The following is a 22639-nucleotide window of genomic DNA, read 5'->3' as shown; positions in this document are numbered from 1 at the left end:
TGCATACATGCATACAGCTAACGGGTTCAGCAGCCTGACTGAGGGTAGGGCAGTGCATGACAGGAGCTGCTCACCTGTATGTGTTGTTATGGTGGGTCTCAGCCTTGTGGCTCAGAATTGGTGCAAGCAGTGAAACATCCCAGGGCCAGCAGCACTGCAGGGAGCTGGTCTGTGCTGCCAGGCAGGGACGATGGCCAGAGGCCAAAGTCTCAGTGCATCTCTCTGCTCTGCAGTTATGATCCATATTCCTTGTTTTTACTCGTGAAGCACATAGCTGATCACAGCAATACACCTGCAGCTTGGTTGCTCTTCAGCTCTTTTTGTTGGCAAGAAGCAAATGATTCTCTCAGTGCATTTTCGGGAGGGTGGACAGCATGGGGCCACCTCCAGGATCTATCCCAAGGATAGACCCCAAAGGAACTGTGTGGGAATCTTCCGGAGAACACAAGAGTATTTTTTCACTACTTCTGACAAAGAGCTATCAGGTATTGTACAAAGATAAATGACGATGAAACTGACAGGTCTGCTCTAACAGAAAGCTGAATTCAACTCTCCTACTACTGAGCAGAGGGGCAATAAAAACACTTTACTTTCAAACATGACAGGGCAACAAGCCCACCGCTACACTTAGGAAACCAAATCATGTTGCCACTGCTCAAGATAAATCCAAACTTTAATTCTGGCCTGAAGATATGATCGTCAGAGAATAACAATACACTTCCATTATTAATCCAAGTTGTGTCTACTGATATTTTACAGAAATGGAAGACAAAGGCTATCTGTTTTAAAATTACTGCATGCATAGAAAGAAATGGTTTCCTCATTAGATGACCTAAGTAGCAAGAAGAATAAAACAACAACTGCCAGTGCCACAGGCCACGTGTATGAGCAGCTCAGTCTCCTGGTTCGTTGACTCTGGCACCGCAGGGATGATCTTTGTCCATGCATCCGGTAAAATAGCCAAGTGCCACACACTTGGAACACTCCGATCACTTGTACCTGATCACATAACCGAGCCTGCTTGCCTCCTTCTCGTGCTCCCTGGGGGCTGCCGTTCAGACGCAAAGGTGCCTGGATCCCATTTAACATGCCAGGCAGGGTCCAGACTGGAGCTCTGCACGCCCTGCCGTGGCAGAGGCAGGCAGGGGATGGGCGCTCCATGAACTAACCGCCTGGCACCGTGGCCTGCTGGCACTGCTCACCTCTGCTGGGAGCCAGGCTGGCCCAGCCAGGACTGGTCCCTACTCACGCACTTGTGCTCCTGCACCTACAGGAGACCTTTGAGAATCAGGTAAATCTCCCAGCGGGTTCAGGTCCACTGCGGCAGGCTCTCGGTGTAAGCCCCTGCACAGCGCGGCCCCGAGCCCACAGCCTGGGGTGCCAGGCTCACCGGCCCCGGCTGCGGGCGGTGCTGAAGGACGGGCGGAGCCGGCGGGGCGGGGCGGCCGGGCCCTGCCCGCGGCGCTGTCCCCCGCGGCGCTGGGCGGGCGGGCGGTCCCCGCTGCGGATCGGCGCCTTCTCCTCCTCCTCCTCCTTCTCCTCCTCCTCCACCACCTCCTTCTCTTCCTTCTCCTCCTCCTGCTGGCCGCTGCGGCGCGGGGGCTGCGGGCGGAGCGGCGGCGCCATGAGCGGGGCGGCGGCGAAGAGCGAGAAGCTGGACGAGGCTCAGGCGCTGGCCCGCAGCTGCGCGGGCAGACCCGACTTCCAGCCCTGCGACGGGCTCTCGCTCTGCGCCACGCACAGCCACGGCCGCTGCTTCCGCCTGCACTGGTGCTGCCACCTCGGATGGTGCCACTGTGAGTGAGTGTGAGCGACCCACCGCGCGGACACCGCGGCCCCAACGGTCCCCGCCTCACCGCCCCGTCCCGTCCCCCCCACCCCGAGCTGCTTCGCGGTGGGGAACCCGGGGTTGAGGCTCCTGCGGTGGGACCCCGAACTCAGGGCTGCTCCCGGAGGGGCGGCGGCGGGGCTCGGGGGCTGCCTCAGGGCCTGGCGTCCGGACACCGCTCGGAGGTGCTGTGGCCCCCCGCTGGTGCTGCATGCCGCTGTCCTGCGCACGGAGCGGGCGCTCACCAGCGATCACTTCGTTCTCGGGTCTACCTTATTTTTGCAGGCGTGCGGTTTAAAAACCCTTCTGAGTAGAGAAGTAAGTGCTTTAGGGTATCTATTGAACAGTTACTGCTTTAAAACCCGGCGTTGATCCAACTCTGTTGAAAAGGCGCCCCACCACTTTAATGTCTGTATTCAGGTACTAATGTGTGTAGTAATGGAGGCTGGGATTGAACTGTAGATGTCCAAACATAGTTTGATGAATAATTAATCACGTATAGCGTTGAAGAGCAGGCTTTTCAAACAGTGGGTCGATATGAGGTCAGGAAGTGGTGATGGAGCTGTGTACTTGGGTCGTGCTGTGTTTTGGAGATCTTAAAGCCTGGATGGTCGGGGTTAATGTTGGACCCTTACGTGAGGGTTGCTTGGTGCTCCTGAAGATATCCCTTGACTCCTGACATCCCCTGTTTTTTGAGTCTGTCACCATCTCTCCTTGTAATTTAATCTCCTACATGGATTCCCTCTCACACACACCTTTGATGGGGAAAAGGGCGTGCCTGAAAAGCCACCTTTTATTTGGAGCTTCTATTGGAATTAAATACACGTTCTAGGAATTTTGCCTTGATTAGGGGTTCATTTGAAATCACTTCAGAAAAATGGCTTTTTGCTGTCTGTGCCCTGAAATGAGTACTGTGTGGTGGCACAAGTGGCTAAGTGAGAAGGGACAGGGATGTCTCATTGGCACTTCATAGATAACACAAAGGCCCTCAAGTTATGACCTAGATACTCTTCCCCAGCGTCTCTGGTCTCAGTTACTTGTGGTCCCCATCAAGATAGATGAGCATATATGCATGCTGGAGTACAGGATCAGAGCTCAAAATGGTGTTGATAAACGGGTGGTGTTACCTGAAATCACCTGGGGATGGTCTTGGGAAGGGGGAACCAAATGGAGAGCTGGGAACATCTGGAGAAGTGACATTGTCGAGAAGGATCTGGGGATTAAGGTGGATCACAAACTCAGTGTGCGTCAGCAGCAGGAGGCCTTTGTGGTAAAAATCCCAAACCGGAACCCGAGCCTTCACTTGGGGATGCATTAACAGGAGCATTGCAAGCTTGCAATTTAGTTAGTCTCTTCAGCTCAGCAACGATGAGACCGGACCGATGAGCTTGGATTTAAGCATTGCACTGTAAAAAGCCGTCAGAGAATTGGGGAGGTTCTGTAGGAGATCAGCTTAGAAAATATGATTTACAGCAGGGTGCCAAAGCAAAGGGGTTTCTTTTGTGGTAAAAGACTGATGGAGGAAGAGAAGAGGAGCTTTGCAGAGTGTAAAGGTAGCCTTGCAAAGAAAGCTGTGTTCTAGTCCTCTACACAGACTTAGTAAATAACCAGTTACCACTTACCACTGTGGCAAGAAAAATTTAGGTTTGGATATTGGAAAATACTTTAACTAGGAAAAGAAACGAAGCAATAGGACAGAGTACTTAAAGTGAGAAATCACGGTCTTTGAAAGCCTTTAAGGAACGCTTAGACTGGTGTCTCTTACGAGTTGCGTGGAGCTGATTCCCTCTTGGAAGCACCACACAAGATCCCATCCAACCCTGAGCTTCCATGTGGCAAGCATAAGATTTAAATGTAATTAAAGCTTTTATAAGAAGTATGGACTTGCTTCTTAATTCCTCCTTTATGACTAAGGAAACTTTGAGATACGTTTGCCCCATGAAACTATTTTAAATGAAGTGTTTTCTTGTTTAATCTTCCGACAGTGATGAAGACGTGCTCCTTCTTGCCTCCTTATATTCTAGTGCACTTTCAGAGCTAAGGATCGCTTTGTATCCCGCTCCTGCAGAATGAGTTGAGTTGGACTTAAAAGGGGTGAGAATGAGGCCCATAATGGAAAATCATATAGAGGTCAGAGATGTAATTAAACAGTGTTGGGAGTTATCTTCCATAAACACAGTATTGTAATACTGACTTGGGAATTCTCAGAGGGTTCTTGAAAGCGGTTTTCTGTGACTCCTAAGAGCTGTATTGGGGTACAGGATGCTCTAGATCAATTAAAAAGGCCTTTGAAGTAGTATTTTCTTCCATCAGTGTCCGAGGTCCTGGAGAATGCCAGCTCGGTGAAAGTGCACTTACACTGAAAAATTACAAAAACTCACCACCGCTACGGTGAGTAGATTGCCTTCTCATGTGTATTCAGGATCACATCTGCTTACTTCAATGACAGAGGCAATTTAGTGTTGCAGAGCCACTTGGCTACAGAAGTAATAATTGAGAAAGAACCTAGTCTGAATTCCCCAAAGCCATTTCTGTTGGCACGCTCTGAAGTGAACAGTACTTTAAGGGCTCTCTTTACCTCCAATGTTTCTTTCTCCATAAAATGGCAATAATAGCTGGCGGGCAAAATTACAGAGACTGCTGTGTATCCAAACAGCTCCAAGAACCTCAAGTGCTGCGGGTACCTGTATGACTTCTGTGTCTAAGCCTGGGAGTTTATTTAAGGTCATTTTCAGTCAGTTTTGGGCTTGGTGAGTAGCAGATTTCCCTGTGAGATGGGAGATGGTTTTCTAATGTGCCCCTGTGCCTGGGGAGCTCTGAACCTAACTAAAATCTCTGTAAGCAGGCACACACAAGATGTGCAGTGCCCGTGGTCCTGGGGAGGCTGCAGGAGGGAGGACTGGCAAGATGCGTAGGGTGTCACTGCCTGGCTCTGTGCGCATCAGGGATCCAGGAAAGCAGGCAGCACCCTGTATCCTGCTGCAGCAGCTATCTACAGCATCATTCCCCTCTGTGCTGCCAGAGATCTGTCTATACACTCCTGTCTCCATGTGGAAGCGGGATGAGGGCTTAAGCCTTCTAACTCCTCTTGCCCGAAGGGAAGAAGGTGTTTTGATTTCAGCCCCTAAGTTTGTCCATTTACACATTTCTCTTGCTTGTGCTGTGCCCTTTCAGTCTACCCTTGCATGCATTCCCCTTGCCAGGGTGACAGTCCCTGTACACCTTCCTCCCCTCCCTTCTGACAGCCTTGTGAGGTTTCGTTTATTAAATTACTCAGATCTACTTTTTCCAGAAGTCAGAGAAAACATGTGCCAGAGGCAGGTCTGCAGCAAGGCACCTGCCTTCCTTTCCTCACCTCTGGATTTCTGCTGCAGCTCTGATTTGCACTGATGTTGTCTGTGAGGCTGCTGGCTGTGTAGTGGCGCTGGCTTGTCAGAAGGGCTCAGATCCTTGGGGTTACGTCTGTCTCGACAGCAGGACTTTGATTTTACTTCCTAAGAACTAGCTCACCAGAGAAAGCCCCACACTTGATACAAGATTGGCTTACATCACTGGACAGTGCAAAATAGAGTGTTCTGTTGCAACTGTATTAATTTCTTAATCTGAATTTCTTGCATTATGTTAAAATACTGTGTAAAACTCAGTACGTTATGTTGCAGTTATCAAGAATATGCTATGAATAATGGTTCCACAGCACTCGTTTCGCAGCAATATTATACTATCAACAGATAGTAATTGTGCTACCTTGTATTAGCCTTTCCGTGATCAGCATCAAAAAAAGCAGGCTTTTAGTTACTTAAACCCTCTTACATATATTAAAAATAAATGCAGCAAATGAATTTCAATTTACCACTTCTGTGAGATTCGGCTGTTGGGACCATTTACAAGGAAACAAGCTGATCATGGATGAAAGCTGCGAGTCTCCTTTGGGTGGTCAGAAAGGGGAAAAAAAACAGTTGTTAGGCTCAGACATGTAAATTGTTGTGGCAAGAGAGGTTTTAGAAAACAGGAGTGCTCTCCTGCCCTTGCATTTTGCTAAGTGGTGTGTAACAGTTGGAGGTCTGCCTTGAAATAGCTTCCTGCTCCTTGGAATGCATCACGTAATTATGGGACTGTTATGCCCTGAGTTTAGATCCAGACCTGGCAGTTTCTGCATGAGGTCAGGCAGGCTTGGCAAGAAACCCAAGAAACTGTCATTCCTTGGCCAAGAAAACATGGTTTTATATGATGGGTGGCACCACGGAGGGCTTATGTTTTCTGGGTGAGGGGAGGAGGACTTACCTGATTTTGGCTGTGCCAGCACATATTCTGGGGATGCAAAATGCAAATATACTTGAATTGCTTGTTCATCTGCCAACTGAGCAGGAAGCCCAGGGTTTCTCTTCATTCTCAGGGCAAGCTCCATTGCTTCCTCACTGTGTCTGTTTTACAGGCATCTGCAAGTCCCCTGGAGGGGCACCAGCCAGTTGTGGTTTTGGGTCTGCAGTCGGTCTCTGCTGTGTGTTTGAGCGGGGGAGAGGTGATTAACAATCTCCCACAGCTGCTGCCAGGGAATGAAGCAAATCAGTCACTGCACCTGGGTGTCCTCTGAGCAGATACTTGTTTTTTACATTCTTTTTTGCTTGAAATACCAGTGGTTTTCTTTGGTAACATTTTTAAAATTGGAAAAAAAAAAAGAAGATATAAAAAAAAAAAAAAAGTTTTGTTGTCCCTTTCCATTGAGGCCAGCCTTGGTTATACCTCTTCCACAGAGAAAGATGTGTTCTCATGTGTCACATCGCATCTCCTTGCTGTGCTCTGGCAGTGTGCACGCGCTGGTTCCATGCACCAGGTGCTAGTGTTCTCCCCTGCTATGCAGGGATGCGTGCAGCGTTTAGGTAGCTCTGCACACCGGTAGCTTTTCTGTGGTGTCTCTCCCACCTCTCAAGCAACAGAAGCGGTCAGCAGAGGCTTCGACAATCTTTGAAGCCCATGTAATTATACAGACCCCAGTCTGCCTATGGGAACTGTAAGCAGGGAATCAGCAAGGCAGCCTTTGTTTCCTGCAACAGATCACTGGTAAGCGAGCTAAAATGGTTATTGAAGGTATTCAAGTGTGCCGTGACAGAGCCTGGGGGGGTCTAAAGAGGAGTTGTGTCTGCCTGCCAGCCAGTTTCTCTTGGAGAAGTTCATGTCAGTTCATGTTAGAGAAGCAGCTACTGCCTTGGAGGGGATCCTAAAATGAGCCCTGAGGTGCTCTGTAGCACTGCATACACTGTAGATCTCCAAAAGCCTTGCTTGTGTTCTGGAGGGGGTTTCTTTGTATTGGCTTTTTGGTGGCTATGAAACTCTCTGCCACATCCAGGAGAGAGCAGAAGGGCAGTAGTGTACCAGTGCTTGACTTGTATCTCTCTCTGTGAAAGGTAATGCAGACTGGAGCTTACTGGAAGTAGCCAGCCTGGCACTTGTGATGGCAACTTGAATTTCTAGCAGTGCTGCTCCACAGGGCAAAGCTACATCCTGATGATTGAGTTGTTGGATAAACATGAAAAGGGAGTTGTAACATGCTTATCTTCTAAATTCTGAGACTAAATATTTGGAGCATGTCATACATTTTTCTTTGTGGAAAACTTACCTAAACAGGAATGGAGTAGTGGGACTAGGAACTGGAGCTGGATGTTCTCTGAAAACCTGGTTTGTCTTGATGAGAGGATGATTGCAAGTCATAGGAGATACAGGCTTTTTTCATTTGCTTTTGCTGTGAAAAGGATTTGAACATCCATCCAGTTCAAGTCTGTGTATGTGGGCAAAATGTTTGTGCACAAGCAAGGCATTATGCTGAGCACCAGGCAAGAGCCACAGAAAGGTGGATTTTTCAGCTTGTAATGGGAAAAGGCTTTTAATGAGGATTTGATGCCTTTGGCTGTGCAAGATCTTCTCTTCACCTGTATTTTGAAGAGCTGCGATGTTCCAGCTTCATTTCACTAGGCTGTACATAATGAAGGAAAGAATGTCAGCTTAATATATTCTGAAGTGTTACTCTAAGGGAAAACAGTTATCCACCAGTTTTGATGGGTGCACCATTCTGGACCTGGATGGCATTTTGTTGCTCTGCTTTTGGTTGTCATCTGCAGCTCACAGTATGAACGCACTGTTGATGCTGTGTCTCTGAAAGAGAAACCACAGGTGTAGATTCATCATACCCTGTGGGAACATCAGTGCCTTTGAAAGAACCTGCTGACATTCATTTTGAAATCCTTACTATAATGCAGTTACGTATTATAGTAAGGAGACATGCATGTTCTATTACTATTAACAAAACCCCTGATATCACTTAAGAGGAATAGACCACATGAAAATCCTTGAGTTCAAGTTACTTGCTGTAAGTACACCTGGTAGGACTAAATCTTCTATGCTTCATACAGGCTTGACTAGAAATCACTGCACTTCTTTCTCCAAAAGACCTGAGAAAAAGAGGCCTTGTGTACCAAAACACTCCCTGCCAGCCAAAACCTCTTGTTTGTCATACATGCCTGTGAGGCTGTGTTTTGTAATCTGTCCATCCATCTGAGGAGCGTGATGCACAAATTATTATGTCTGCTTGCCCAAAACTCAATGATCTGCTAGTAAGAGCCTCTGAGAGTTACAGATAAATGACCCTTCTCTATAGTTCCTTGAAAGGTTAACCCACTGTTTTCATGAAGCCTGCTCAGGACCAGCGTAAAATGACAGGTCTGTGGATGTTTCCGCCGAGAAGCAAGTACTTCCAAAGGAAAAGTTAATTAACATTGCATCCTGTCAGCTGGTGCGGTTGTCTTGTGAATTCAGGACACTCTAAACGGCTTCTTGGTGAAGGCAGAGCCTCTGCTCCTGCTCGGAGATCTTCATTCTGGTAAAAGGTTTCAGGCACTTTTCTCACTGCAAAGTAACAGCTCAAAGATAACAGTTGTATTGGAGTACAATGCCTGTGGCAAGTGTGTGGCTTCCTTCCTGGACTCTGTAGGTGAGGAAATCTGTTTGCCAGCTTGAATCTGTGAGCGTGCTTACTCCAAGCGCCTAAATGCAAAAGCGTATAACTGCAGTGCCTTCTAACATATTATCCTTGCTCTTGTGGTTATTGATGGATGTGTCTTGAACTGCAGCCCATGGTCATACCCTTGCATTGCCCTGTGAGACAAAACTGAGTCACAAGATTGTAATCTTCATGGCTTCCATCCTGCAGGTCTGCGGAGCTGACAGTGTGCTCAGGTTTGCTGGAAGCACTGAAGAGGGCTTTCAGGTACTTGGCACAGGACCTTGAATTTCCTGGCAGCACCTGTGTATTCATCAAGAATGTTTTGTTGCTGCTCATGTTGATGCAACCAGCAGAGCTGGGCTTGTAGAGGATGCAGATCTTGGGGTGGTTTTATGTAATGGCTCTCAATTTAACCAATGTTGCCTTATGCTTCATGACTCACTTCAAGCCTTGGTAACTTAGTTCTGCGCACTGATAAGGCTATACCAGAAATTCTTGTTTTTCTAAAGGACAAAAAGCAGAATGCTTTACTTATTAACATTGTAAGATGTTTCAGAATGATAACTGTGACAGTGTGGGCTTAGCTGTTGGTGGATGGCACAAGCTTGTATGAATGTAAAAACCTGGTTAATGGTAAATTGAATTCCAGGTAGTGCATATATATATATATATATATACACACATATATATATGTACCTCTCTCTGCATATAAAGTGACCCTGTTTTAGTGCGATGTGGTTTTTATTCCAGCACCTTCATGAATTCATCTGTCCACAAGATACAGAGTATGTTTTCATAACAGCTTTGATTCTGCCACTGATCCGTTTTTATGTATGACTGATCGCAGAATTCAAGAAGTGCGGTTGGTGCAATTTGAAGATGTTTTTGCCGGTAGCTGAGTTTATTCACGTAGATGGAAGTCAAAAGCCTACTGGGAAAGTAAAATCTGATGATTGCTTGGCAACTGGGCCTTGTTTTTAGTATACCCATACTTTAATTTAGGCAACGTAACAGTTGGAATTCATACATAACCTATGTTGTAAAACAGTTTCAACAAGAGGCATGCATTTGTATTCTTGTCCTCACTGGTGGTTGTGGAACTTGAGAGCCCACACATGTGCTCTCAAAACTGCTTGTTTTGCTTGTGTACTTGCACCCAGCCCTGAGATGCTCTCCCTGCTGTGCCCAATGAGAGCATATTCTGCTGTTGTCCCTCTCACTGCTTGATGTGTGACGCTGGTGCTGGAACACACCTGCAGCAGTTTCAGGCAGGGCGCTTGTCTGCTTCATGCTGTGTAGCTGCCTGTGCTGTTGGCGTTTCAGTGCTTTGCTGATCCTGAGCCACACTGCAGATGTTTGCACTCACAAGTGCCACTTGTCCCTGGTGAAAGGTTCGGACCATGAGGTGTGCCAGGGTGGACTGATCTACTCTTGCAATCTTTCTGCAGTCCACCAGCGTTTGCCTGCCTATAGGCAGGGCAGGCAAAAAGAGACACATTTTTCTTTGTTTTTCCTACCCTGTGCCACTAGACCTTAGCATTCCCCAGCTGGTCTTGTGGGATCTTGGCTCTCTAAGTATGAAACCAAGGGCAACGCTCTTACCTCTCTGCTAGTGTTTGCTCACCTGGCCACAGCAGCAAGTGCTGAGTTTGCTCCCACCTGAATCATCCAGCTGTTTTGCCTGCCATTTGCCCTCAGTAGCACTGTGTGACGTGATGGCCCTCCTCCTCCTCTGCCTCCCGTGGAGGCACTTCGTCTATTTGTTCATGCAGAGTGTTGCTGGAGCCCATACTCCCCAAGGGAACAGTTGGTATCCATACCTGCACACATCAGTTCTGTGTGGTGACATATTCTGGGTGCAAGCCAGGAGAGCAGCCTTTTAAAGTCTCCAGAAGTGGGTTCTGTAATAGAAACATGAAAAATGGTTTAAAGTGTGAATGGAGATGTGTGTAAATAGGCACCAGAAAAATAAATAGGATGGGGGTTAAAAGAATGGCCTGTACTGATAATAAGGACACTGTTCCTCTCAATGAAGTTAAAGAATGTGTTGTTTGTCAAGCCAAGAAGGCTTGGGCTCTGGTAAGGGCACTGCACAGCAGGAAACCCAGCACTCTGACACGAGGAAGGCAGCAGCATAGGTACAGCACACCACATATGCCATTGTTTCTCCTGTCAGCCCACCAGAAAAACAGGCTGTAGCCATAAAGATGTGCCTGTTCCAAGCTGCAAAAGCCAATCTCCTGACTCAGTTATCCATCCAGGCTGTGTCCTGTGGGTGCAGAGTACGGGTCTTTCTTGCATAGCACAGTCCTTTGGAGAGGACTCTAAGAACCCATGAGCTGTTCTGCTTTATTGAGAATTCACAGGAAAACAGTCCCTTGCTATACAGGGCCTCATGGGTGCCCCTCGGCAGCATGTACTGCACACCTGAAGGAGACTGTGACTTGTCTCTCTAGTGCCTGTGATTTCTCTATAGCAGGAAATGCCTTCGTTTTCTAGGTAGCTTCTGACACTGCTCTGTGCTGATCAGTTACCATATCAGCACACTGTCTGTCTGCATGAAAATGATGGGATGCTGAAGCTTGAGCAGATGGTGCACAGGGATGGTTTTGCAGAATAAATATTTAGCACTAAGCCTTTTTTTTTTTTTCTTTCTATTTTCTGTACTGATTTTTTAAGAAAATGTAGCATAACTTGAAGGACAAATCTTTTCAGGGAAATGCGCAAACGTGGCTGTTCTCCCCTTTATGGCACTTCTCATGGGTACTGAGACGAAACAGCTCCTTTCGGAGCACACGTGTGGTGTGCATTGTTGTTCACTGGGTGTCAATATTCTGTTCCTCACAATGGTTAGTAAGCAAATGTGGCCCCTTCAAGAGGGTTTATGGCTGCGTGAAACATTTCTCAAGCTCTCTGGGTTGCTTTTTCTCTCATTCTGGTAAATTCATGCAAGCAATGAGAGGGAAGCGCAGGGATGACAGAAGAAAGCTGCAGGGTCTGTTTGCATTGAAGAGTTACCTGCTCTAAAGGGAGGTGCACAGAAAAACCTCAAAGGCTTAGGCAGCTCACAGCATGTACCTTCCTGATCCTTTCTGTCCTTAGATCAAGACAAAAGGGCATTAAAATACAAATTTGATGAAGAAAAACTCTGTTTCCCCCCCTCCCTTTCTTGGTTTCCTGTGAAAAGCTTATGGCTCATCAAGTCAAGGGCTGTCACACATGTCTCTGCTATTCAGCAATGAGAGGGAACACCTCTCCTTCACCCGAGAACTGGCAACTGTTCAAAATCACCACTGTAGAAACACTGCTAGACCGGTTCTTTTCTGTGCTTGGGTGAGGTTGGGAATGGGATGGATTTGTTAGTGCTCTGAAGTAGGCAATTCTGTGCAAAGGTGCCGTTTGCGATGATACACTTCAGTTAGGTCAGAGTCTGCTAATGTTTCCTGGTATATTTCCAGACTGCTAAGGTCCTGTTGCATGACTTTCTTTTATGGTGGTGGTAGGGGAACTGGTGTTCCTTTGCAGAGCTGGCTTGTATGCTTGGAGTCTCTTTTACGGTCACTTACTGTGCCTTCCAGCTATTCAAGGAGTACTGGAAACATGCAGGATGTTCCGTTTGCCTTCCCCACGCTAGAACCTTGTTTGAACAATTTCAGTGCATTTTCAAAGTTCTTTAGAAGCAGCTCAGGGCAAGGTATCACTTCCATTAAGGTACTGCATACCTTCATCTACAAGGCTCCTTCAACACTGACGAACACTTTAGCTGTGCTTCATTATGGCCACCAATAGCACAGTTCAGCTCTATCTGATCTTTCACTTTAAATCTGGCAGTACCCGTGTCCTGAAATTTTCTTTTCCTCTGTCTCATGATCCTAATACAGCCCATAATGTTTTGCTAGATATGTCATGATGGCTATTCCACACGATACAAAGAAATGGAAACTGGGTTGGGGTGGGCTTTCTTTTTAACATGTGGCATCTGTAAATGTAGTCCAGGGTTTCTCCTTCCATTTGTTCTCTCCCCTCTGGAAGAGCTATTACTGTGCTCTATGGAAAGTGTAATTTGAAGCTATTATAGTCCTGGTGAATATTTATAGTTAGGGCAATCTTTGTTTGCAAAGGTTTGTTGTTCCAAGCTGTGCATATAGCTGGAGAGAGAAAGAGGGAGAAAGGCCAGAGGCAGTCATTTTATCCTCTTTTGCAGCCTATGGGGATGGAAGGCAGTATCCCAGTGTAGCTCAGACCACTGTCACACTTCTCTGCTGAATACTTGTGAACAAAAGGTGTAGCAGGTACTTTAAGCAGGCTTACGGTGCTGAGCGCCCTTCAGTATACATCTCTGGACTGTGGGCAGTGAGCTTTGCTTTACCCTGTAGAGGAGGAAAGCCATCCCTCTGCTCTGACTTTCTGCTTTGCCAGCATTGAAATGAAACCTGGTTCCTTCCCATGCACGGGCTGGGTCCGACCGTGGGCCGGTCTGGCACGGCAGAACTGTCTGCCACCAGTGCCACCCACCGCCCCGGGGAGCTTGGAAAACCAGCTGGGTGTTTGACAGCTTAAACGTGGTCCTTGGGCTACGGTGCCAATCCAGGCAGCAACGCAGGACTCCAGCTTGTAGCTGTCATCACCTGCGAGACAACTTCATTCAGATGTCAGAGGGGTGTGCTTCCAGTCAGCTTTTCCTAAAGAAACAGACTTGTCTCTCCTGCCACTCTGATGACATAGGAAACAACTCCCACTGGAATAATGTTTGGGAGTTGTCCATCTTTTGCTATGCAGAAAGCTAGAGCTCGAGAAGCTGATCTCCAAAGTCTCCCCACGCAGAGAAATGTGGAAGAGCAGCCTTGCTGTGAACTCTCCTTGGAGTAATGCAGAATCCCTCCAAGCTAACACTGTCTCCTGTTATACATACATGATTAATACTTGCTTTGCATTCACTCCTTCAAAGCTGTGCAGTATCTAATTACTTGGGGGGTTTTTCCATGTTTTTCATAGGGGGACCAATTTCCCTCCTACCTAAGCTGATCTGTTTTGGCAGGGTTCTGTGTGGCAATACAAGATCCTTGCATGGCTGGAGTAAGAATCACAGCTGACTGCAATGGAAGATCACTGGTGCCATTAGAAAGGTGTAGGTTCAAGCAGAAAAAAAGCCACCAACGTTTAACAGCCAGCTCTCTGCTCTCAAACCATGGTCACCACCTCCATAGGCCTTTTGCATACCCTTACCCAGTGGGAACAACCAGCTGCCCAAATATCAGCCTATGTGCTTTGCCCTGCCCTTGAAGCCATTGCTTCATCCTCTCCAAAGCACACACCACAGCCAAAGGCAGTGGAATCTCCACTGGGATTAGAGCCGGTTCTCCCCCCGTGTCTGTTGGTTAGATGCTTTCCCCATGAACACCCAGCTCAGGTGCATGGGAGCAGTTCTTCAGCCATACTGGTTGAACTGAGCCAGGTTATGTTAAATAGTGTACAGTCAGCAGGTCTTCGTTAACCTCGCTGCCTTTTGGAGTAAATGAGCTGACAGACTGGGGGGTGTAGAAATACTTGTCCAAGCACCTGCAGGGGAAAGAATACATACGAAAAAAAGCTTTTATGTTTCAGTTAAAAGATGTCTAAATGCCTGGCGTGCAAATACACACAATATGTATCACTGACTTAGACTCATAAGACCCACGGCTGTCTTTCACCATTTCCTAAAGCGCAGTGCACTTCATGGTGTTGTGAATAAAATATCCTCCAAGGTAGCATTCTGAGAGGGCAAACCTGAGGGTTTGTGACGAGAAACCTCGCTGCTGAATGATGGATTTAGTACTATTTTTAATATGCCAAGCATGTAAATGAGTGCCAGAGGTAAACTGGAACACCAGGATGAAGGGAAGGGGAGACTAAAATCTTCAAGCGGCACCTCTGCTTATTTCATGGTTAAGTTACTTTGTATTAGCCATGGAAATTGCTGCTGTGCCTGTTCAGTGAGGATGCATGCAGACTGCTCAATTAGCAAAAAACCAGAAATGACCTCATGGCTTGCTTCTGAAGGCGGGTATGTATTTATGGTTTTGTAAGCAGGAACACTATAATACAGCTTCCAATCAATCAACCATATAGTTCTGGTAATCAAAGCCACAAACAGGCTTTAAATAGATAGTACATGGAAGTATGGGTCTGCTTTGGGGGATAAACAGCTTTCCAAGGTGCATGGGTTTGCTGGAGATCTGCAGGTCTGCTTACTGCTCTGCTGGGTTCTGCCTTAACGTGCTGGCAGGTGGCACTGGAGGCATGGAGCCAGGGCTCTGGTGAACAGCATCCATCCGGTTTGGCAATAAAAATCCTATTCCTGTGAACAGAGAGGCAGGGAGATAAGCACTGCCCAGAACTTACCTCCTTGGACACAGCGGAATAGTTATTTTGCAGTTAAGTATTGCCGTGAGTGTGTGCTAATTTGGTTTTTAGGCTTTCACAAGGGTCAGCTGAATCATGAAGAAATGGAAAAAACAATCGGTCTATTTTAGTTGTGCTCCGATGGCTGTAACTGCGTGACTAGGATCCAAGAGGTGCAGTGTTTATGGCGGATAACGCTTCACCAGTACATAACAGCAGCAAGTGTAGATACTGGTGCAGGCACAACAGTTCAGTGTAGCCTACATACCTGCTTCTTGTTGCCTCATATTTCATCATGTCATCTCTTAGCATATGAAGTTGAGGCTTACCTTGAAGAGTTTTGTCAGAGCCTAGTTTCACACGTTCCCTGTTGAACACCCAGGAGAGGAATAGGCTCTTTTTTACCCCAAGCCTCTTTACCATAGTGGTGGAACTGCAGAGCCAGAACTGTGCCACTTCCCCACAGCACCTATTGCAATGCTCGAGAACTTGCCAAACTTGTGCACATGCAGCAAACTGCTTCTCGCAGGAGCTGCAGTCTGATCTGGGACGTGTGTTCAGCACGTGCAGCATTTTAACTCCACTGAATTACCATCTTCCGCGTAGGCAGCGGTGGCAGGTGACCCAGGAAACAGCTTGCAGCGCAGTGTCTAGTCTGACATCTGGATTTGTACAAGACGCTGTAATTTACGGGAGCATTCATCAGTACAGCTCAACTGCAGAGTTCTTCAACTGACTTGGTTGGAATAAGTAGGCAATAAATTACATGCTAGTGTATTAAAAGGAATGCATCGGAATAGGTGCCCAAAACACTATTTTATCGTACACTTTTGCCAGCTGTTTGAAGGCAGCAGAAATACTGCTCTTGATTTCAGTGAGAGCTCAATCAGACTGTCACTTTTTTATACAAATATTATAAGAGAACTTGGGCACTTGTGCTTCTGGATCGTTTTCTGGGCAAAGCCATCCCTCCCAAGCTCGCAAGCAGCAGGGGCAGAGGCACATCGTATTTTCTAGTTTCTGCATGTATTTTTCATTGGCTGTATCATGGCTGATGCATTTACACACATTATGTAGGGTAAGGAGTTGTAAGTGAGGCTGCAATCACAGCTTTGTCCGTGATTCAGTCTGACAGCCCCAGCTGTGAGTACGAGCACCCCTTAAAGAGATCTGATCATGTTCTAAACCAGGAGTTTAATCTAAAATAAACTTGGCCCTAAAACAAGCTAGAACTTAACAAACGTGTACCTGAATTCTAGAGAAATGTAGAAGTTCCTGTAGAAAAACTTGTTTTTTCTATTGGGCAATTCCTGGTTTACCGTGGCACAGCTTGTCCTTGGAACGTGAGGGAACTCTGAGCTGCTCCAAGCTCACACACACGGAGATCCCAAATCCTCTGTTAACAGAGTAGCAGCTGTTTTCTTCTACCTTGAAGTTAGTGCCAGCAGGGCAATTTTGAAACACACAGAGGACTGCCCTGTGCTGCTGCAGTGGTAAAACGAGCAGCTGAGCTCCCAGGTAACGCCTCATCTGCCCCTGCCACTGCTGCTTTTGGGGCAAAGAAGTCAAGCTGATGAATCAAAGATTCATCATTCCGTGTCCACGCTTGGCTTAAAGCCCCCGCGTTCTCCCCCACACTGCTTCCCACCCAGCCTTCTGCCAGCACATGGTGGCTATTTTAAGTGGAAATACATAATCCTGTAGTACAGATAGCTTTTCTACTGGAGCCTGGCAAAAACCTTCACCAGGGCCGTCCATGGACGCTTCAAGTAGAGGTGGCACAAAACTGAGCTGGGAATTTTTTTATCACTCGTTGTCAATGGGACAGCATAGGAGCCCACACAGGAGCACTCCAGATAGAGGAATAAATGTAGCATCGTGGTTTCAGGCAAGGGTGGGCTGCATTTCAGTTTCCATGAGCTGAATGCTAGACATTCCAGCCAGCAGCACACTAATTGGTCATCTGCATTGCTTTGCAAGACAGGAGCATCTTTAATGGCCACTGATTCCAAAGACGGATTTCTGGAGAGCAGTGGATGGCAGGAAGCCATGGGCTGCTGCTATTACAGTGGGTCTGCCCACCTGCCCCCAAGGCAGCGACTAGCAGTACTGAAATATCTGTGGTGCTGCTCCAAAGGGCACCAGAGGAGTAAGGGCCCTGCTCTGCCTGTGGTTGAAGCGTTCAGTTGTTTGATGCAGGCACTTAATTCCTCTGAGTCACACCGGGTTCTGACTCTAGACGATGGTATGTTGGGAAGATAGAAAGTGGAGAGGATGGCTTTGTACTTTCTGGCATCCAGCCACAATCAAACAGGAGGGAAGAAGCGTCTTTTATTTTCCCTGAGCTTTTCCGTGAGCTCCGTTAACAATTATCATTCCACAGCTTGTAGGAAAGAAGTGCTCGATGAGGTGCTCAAGGGGAGCTGGTCAGATCTGTTCATGAGATGTTCTTTTCCCCTGCACACCCACTGCTGCCGTTTTGCTGCTCTCAGTCTGGCTGGTCTCCAGGCCTGGGCTGGTTCCTGTGAGCCCACTTCCAGTGTCGGCTGCCTCACAGCGCGCTCCCCTTGGCTCTGCGCTCTCTGTGCGGTTTCCTGTGTCCTCCCCATCCTGCAGCAATGGGGGTTATGTCGTAGCAGAGGAACACGGCTGGTGTCACACGAGCCATTTCCCTTCCAATACCAATAGTGCAGCAAGGGGGGGAAAAGCCTTCCCAGCGCTCGAGGCTTCCCCAGTGACGTGCTGGAGCAGGGCTGGCAAAGCACAGCCTGCGCGTGGGCCCTGGCACCGCCAGCCAGCGCCCCGGAGGCTGCTGCAGCCAAGAGCTGGGATCCCTCAGCCTGTCCCAGGGCTTTCACCCTGCGGCTGGGGCACTGGCTGCAGTCAGAGCTCTGCCCACGTCTGGGAAGGACTCCCAGGCTGAGGATGGGATTTGTTCATGGCAGGGAGGAATAGCAAGGGGAGCAAGCAATCCCTTCCTTGGGGAAAGGCCTCCTCTAGTGCTGCTGTCCCAGGCCACGCTCAGCCTCCCTGAGTGGAAAGGCAATCACTGCTCCGATTTTCCAGAGGAACGGGTAATTCAGGAGAGAAGGGCTGCACCTACCTCTGAGCTGCAAGCACAGGAACGGGCGGCAGGTCTCGTCACGGCACAGCCCGGTTCATTAACGCGGCTTTCTGCCCCTTACCTGGAGAGCTCAAAGCATCCAAACCAGCCCTTCGGTGCTGTGGTACTTTTCTGCCTTGGCAAAGCATCTGAACTCGTGCATCAGAACTCCTCCTCGAGCCCCGGTACTTGCAGGTCTTCTGGAAATCTGTGCTGTCACAGTGTATGAGCCCCTAGAGAGACAGGAATCTTGCAGAGGCTTTATGCAAATAAAACGCAGCATTTACAGGCTTAGGCGTTGCCTCAGGTTCTCAGTTTTTCTTAACAAAGTACTGATTTTCTACTCTTTTATTTATGTCTTTACTAAAAGATGTTCAGTTCACACTTGGTTCAGCTCTAGAAAACCAACATAATCCTATTTTGTTACTACTTAAGCACACAGACAATCAGGATGCCAAAAGCACTTCTATGGCTTGAGAATCCCCTTATTTTCTGCCTTAAAGTTCTAATTGTAATCATGTCTGAATCTCTGGTTTTTAATACAGAAAAACATAGCTGAGTCCCCAGAAAAAGGATGGGAAACACATGCAGGGAGAGTCGGTGTAATTTTGAATAATAATAATATAATAAACTCTTGATCATTATAGCAAAGATACAAGCTCGAACCGCTCTGTGTTCACTAAAATAACCCCAAAGTCTGAGCATCTTTTCAGTTCTTGTGCCCCTCGAAAGGGGTGCTGCCAGCCTTGCCGTCTGTCCCACCTCAAAGCTATGGAGCTGTGCCCCTGCAGTTAATTTGCCAGAGTTAAGTGATGTCCTGCAGCTGTGTTCAAAGCAGGGGCAGGGAGAGGAGAAGGACTGGGTAAGGACAATTGTGCTTACGTACGGTATTAAGCATCAGAGAATCCATACCAGGAGAGGACTAAGGACCTTGAGGCCATTGCAAACAGAGCAGCTGCTAAGCACAGGGAACTGCTGGTTGTTCTTAATGGCCAAAGGCAAGCATCATGTCATCAGTTTGTTTCTGACTTAAAGATAATGACCTTTAAGTGCTGCTTTTCTGTTTTCCCCGCAGGTAAATACGTCTATCAGCCCATGACACCCGTAGAGCAGCTTCCCAGCACTGAAATACCCATTCGTCCTCGGGAGTCTACAAACACCATCCAGATCTCCGTGTCGCTCACCGAACACTTCCTGAAGTTCGCCCCGGTCTTCCAGCCCCCTCTGCCCCCCGACTCCCCGCAGTTCTGCACCATCGCAGACCTCTTCATTGACAATTACCGCGTGAAATGCATCAACGGGAAGATGTGCTACGTGCAGAGGCAGCCTCCCCCCGTGCCCCACAAGATAAAGCCGGAGGAAGTCCCTGTTCGCAATGCCTTAATCACAAAAGAGAGCAATACACCAAAACCGGATCACTGCTCGTCCCCTTCCAGCTCCGAGGACTCTGGGATCAATGCAGTGGGGGTTCACTACATGGAGTCATGTGATGAGGACACGGAGGGGGTGGCTGAGCTAAGTTCAGAGGAAGATTACAGCCCGGATAGCAGCTGGGAACCAGATGAATGCCCGCTCTTGTCGCCCTCGCAGTGCGAGATGGAGGTGATTGAGACTATAGAAACCACTGTGTGATCCGAGCGATTGGTATCAGATCAGTCCAGTTCCCACTCAGTAATGTTGCTTTTGTAGTATTTCTATTTTCTGTTTTCTCTGACAATCCTTTTTTTCCAGTGCACTTGATATTTCAAATTCCTCATGGGAGTGCAGTCACGGGACATGCATATTGGTGAACTAGTAGCAGCCTGAGCAATTTTAACATGTTCTCAGCCTGATCAGATCTCCCAAGTCTGCACGTAAGGTAGTGATAGATCTTAAGACTTTTATAGCTGAAACAGGCCCTTTTCTTGGTCTGGGTTACATCATATACTACTTCTCATCCAAGGATGTGCCACTCGAGATGTTTCCATCTGTCAGGATGTTTGCAGTGGGCCTCCAAAGCACAGAAGGTGAGCTGGTGCAGCACGCCTGCAAGCAGCAAAACCAAGTAGCCCTTATCCTTTCTCCAATAGCTACGTGAGGTGCCACAACCAGAGGCTCTGTCCATCTCCCTGTCCTTGCGCACTGTCCATCCTCTTTGTGCTGGTGCGACCCTGCTCACAGGCCGTTGGCACCGCTCTTCCAGCAGGTTGGTATGGCAGGCTACAGAACGCACAAAGTGCCTCCAACTTCACTACAGGCTATGCACCGAGCATCTGCTGAGTTAGGTCAGGCTCTGACATCTCCTGAGAAGGCAGCTGTTGCCCCCAAGGGGGATTGGTTGCCTGGATCCCGCTGGTCCCTTTTCTCTACGAGGATTTCAAGAAGGGGATGTGGCTTTCACAGCTCAGCAGGAGAGGGAGCAGGCAGAGATGAAGCGTGGCCATCTCACTACTACCATGCTAGACTGGGTGCAAAACAATTGGCGAAGGAAGTGACTACCTCCAAACACACAAAATCCACCCTCGGCTCTGCCTGCTGCTCTCTGCTGTGCTGTTTGGTGCCAGACACGTGCACTCAGGACCAAACGGCCTCAGGGCCTGCATCTGCCTGACTAACAACAGAACTTTACACAAGTAGTTATCAGCCACACCACTGTGTCGGCAGAGCATGGGGACAGGAGGTGCCCAGGGGAGGTGGCCCAGGGGCTCAGGAGTGTGCACGCTTGTTAAAATACAGCCCAAGGTTGTTCTAGCAGAGAGAGGAAGCTTTGGCTCCCGCTCCTTTGCGCCGAGTTCAGGAGCAGGCCCTGAGCAGGGGGTTCTTCAACCCGCTGGTTGGGTGAGCTGTCTCACTGTGGGTTGGATTCAGCCCTGCTTGATGAAACAACAATGTCCTTCTGGTTTCAGCAAGCTGGAATCGGTTGGAGTCAGTAATAACTGTGTTTTCAACAGCATTACTGAACTTCGTGGTGTATTTGCTGTTTACCTTTCAGAAGTCATTGGTGAATATAAGGCTGTATAAATGTGTACAGTTTAGTGATTGATACTAGATTATAGTCCATGTTCAAGGGTGGCTCATCGCTCTCACTGTATCCTGACAACATACTACTAATTTTATACACTTTGTAATCAGTATCTTTAGGAAGCGTTTAGGCAACAGTGTGTGTGTGTGTGCACATGCGCGTGTGCTTGGAGTTTACCATTAATGGTTATAAAGTAATACTGTACTTTTTAGACTAACACTTTCAGACAAAAGTAATAGGGTTTATAGTTTTGATGACTTAACATAAAGAAGTGCAGTGCTTGTTAAATGAGGAACTTGGGCCATTGCATGAACAGATACATCCTCACAAAGCACCTGGAAATACTCTGGTTTTAATGAAGGCCGTAGGAAAACTGAATAGGATTTATTTATTTTTTAAGGGCAGGGTTGTCTTTCTTGGTTAACTAAGGTTTCTAGCAACGTTTTAGTGTCTTTTGACCATTCAGACACATTCCATAGGTAGAAGGAAGCATTATATATAAACCTACGACATTTACTCATATTTAATCTTTCAGCTGTAACCTGAGCGGAGCATTGAAAAAGCTCACTCTTGTGCCTGGCTTGCCTGAGCTTTCTTCCAGAGGCAGCTCCTCCTTCCCAGGAGGATGGGATGGGCTGGATGTTCCCAAAGGACTATGGGCAGTGAGGACAGGGTCTCCCCACCCCTCTCGCTGTGGGTGCCAAGCACAGGGAGGGTCACCAGGACCCTCTGGCTTGGCATGAGCTCACCTTGTTGTTAAGCAAGCAGGAGCCGCCTCCTCCTGCTGTCAGGGGGCACCGGCTGTGAGCGCAGTGAAATGACGTTGGGTGTTGATGACCAAGACTTAGCGTGGGGTCCCGTGGTCTTGCAGGTTTGTATGACTGTTGTCAGGATACGTTCTTTCTTAACTGTAAGTAATTAGCAATATTCACAAGCTGTGAGTGTCTCCTACCCAGGATTTGTTCAGATGTCTTAAGCACAATAAGCTGCCTCTTCCCTCTGTACCCGTAAAACGTCAGTGGAGTGGCCTCGTGTGGGACGGCGTTTCAGCAGCCAGCACAGCGGCCCGTGCGTCACCGTGCTCCATCGCACACCCCAGTTCAGAAACACGCTCGCACAGAAACGTGGTTTCTTTTCTTTGCACAAACACGGGCGTACGTGTGCTGTAAGAGACGTGCCCTGGGCTCGTGCTCCACGCTGCCAGGGAGAGGTGTGTATATTTCTCTTTAATAAAATACTAAACAACTGGAGCTCTGCTTGTCCTAACTCTGTGTTTGCCACACCAGAGGGAAACATTCTCGTGTTTCCAGCAAAGGAAAAGCCAGGGGAAAG

At 47.9% G+C, this 22639-nt stretch overlaps 1 protein-coding gene across 1 annotated transcript; it reads left to right on the top strand.

Moving 5' to 3' along the window:
• The first annotated feature begins 1476 nt into the window (after positions 1 to 1476).
• C3H3orf70 (chromosome 3 C3orf70 homolog) lies at positions 1477 to 22557 on the top strand. The gene is made up of 2 exons (XM_065675134.1): positions 1477 to 1796; positions 19382 to 22557. Exons 1-2 carry the CDS (start codon positions 1625 to 1627, stop codon positions 19936 to 19938), a joined length of 729 nt encoding a protein of 242 aa, XP_065531206.1. The 5' UTR covers positions 1477 to 1624; the 3' UTR covers positions 19939 to 22557.
• Positions 22558 to 22639: the final 82 nt, after the last annotated feature.

The sequence above is a fragment of the Lathamus discolor genome, chromosome 3 (assembly GCF_037157495.1).
Source record: "Lathamus discolor isolate bLatDis1 chromosome 3, bLatDis1.hap1, whole genome shotgun sequence".
NCBI lineage: Eukaryota > Metazoa > Chordata > Aves > Psittaciformes > Psittacidae > Lathamus > Lathamus discolor.
This window is presented reverse-complemented; position numbering and strand designations above follow the sequence as displayed.

Bases quoted from the DNA above. Each gene is read 5' to 3' on its own strand.
- C3H3orf70 (XM_065675134.1), top strand. From the start codon at position 1,625: ATGAGCGGGGCGGCGGCGAAGAGCGAGAAGCTGGACGAGGCTCAGGCG. The intron at 1,797-19,381 runs GTGAGTGAGTGT...TTTTCCCCGCAG, and splicing joins CCACCTCGGATGGTGCCACT to GTAAATACGTCTATCAGCCC.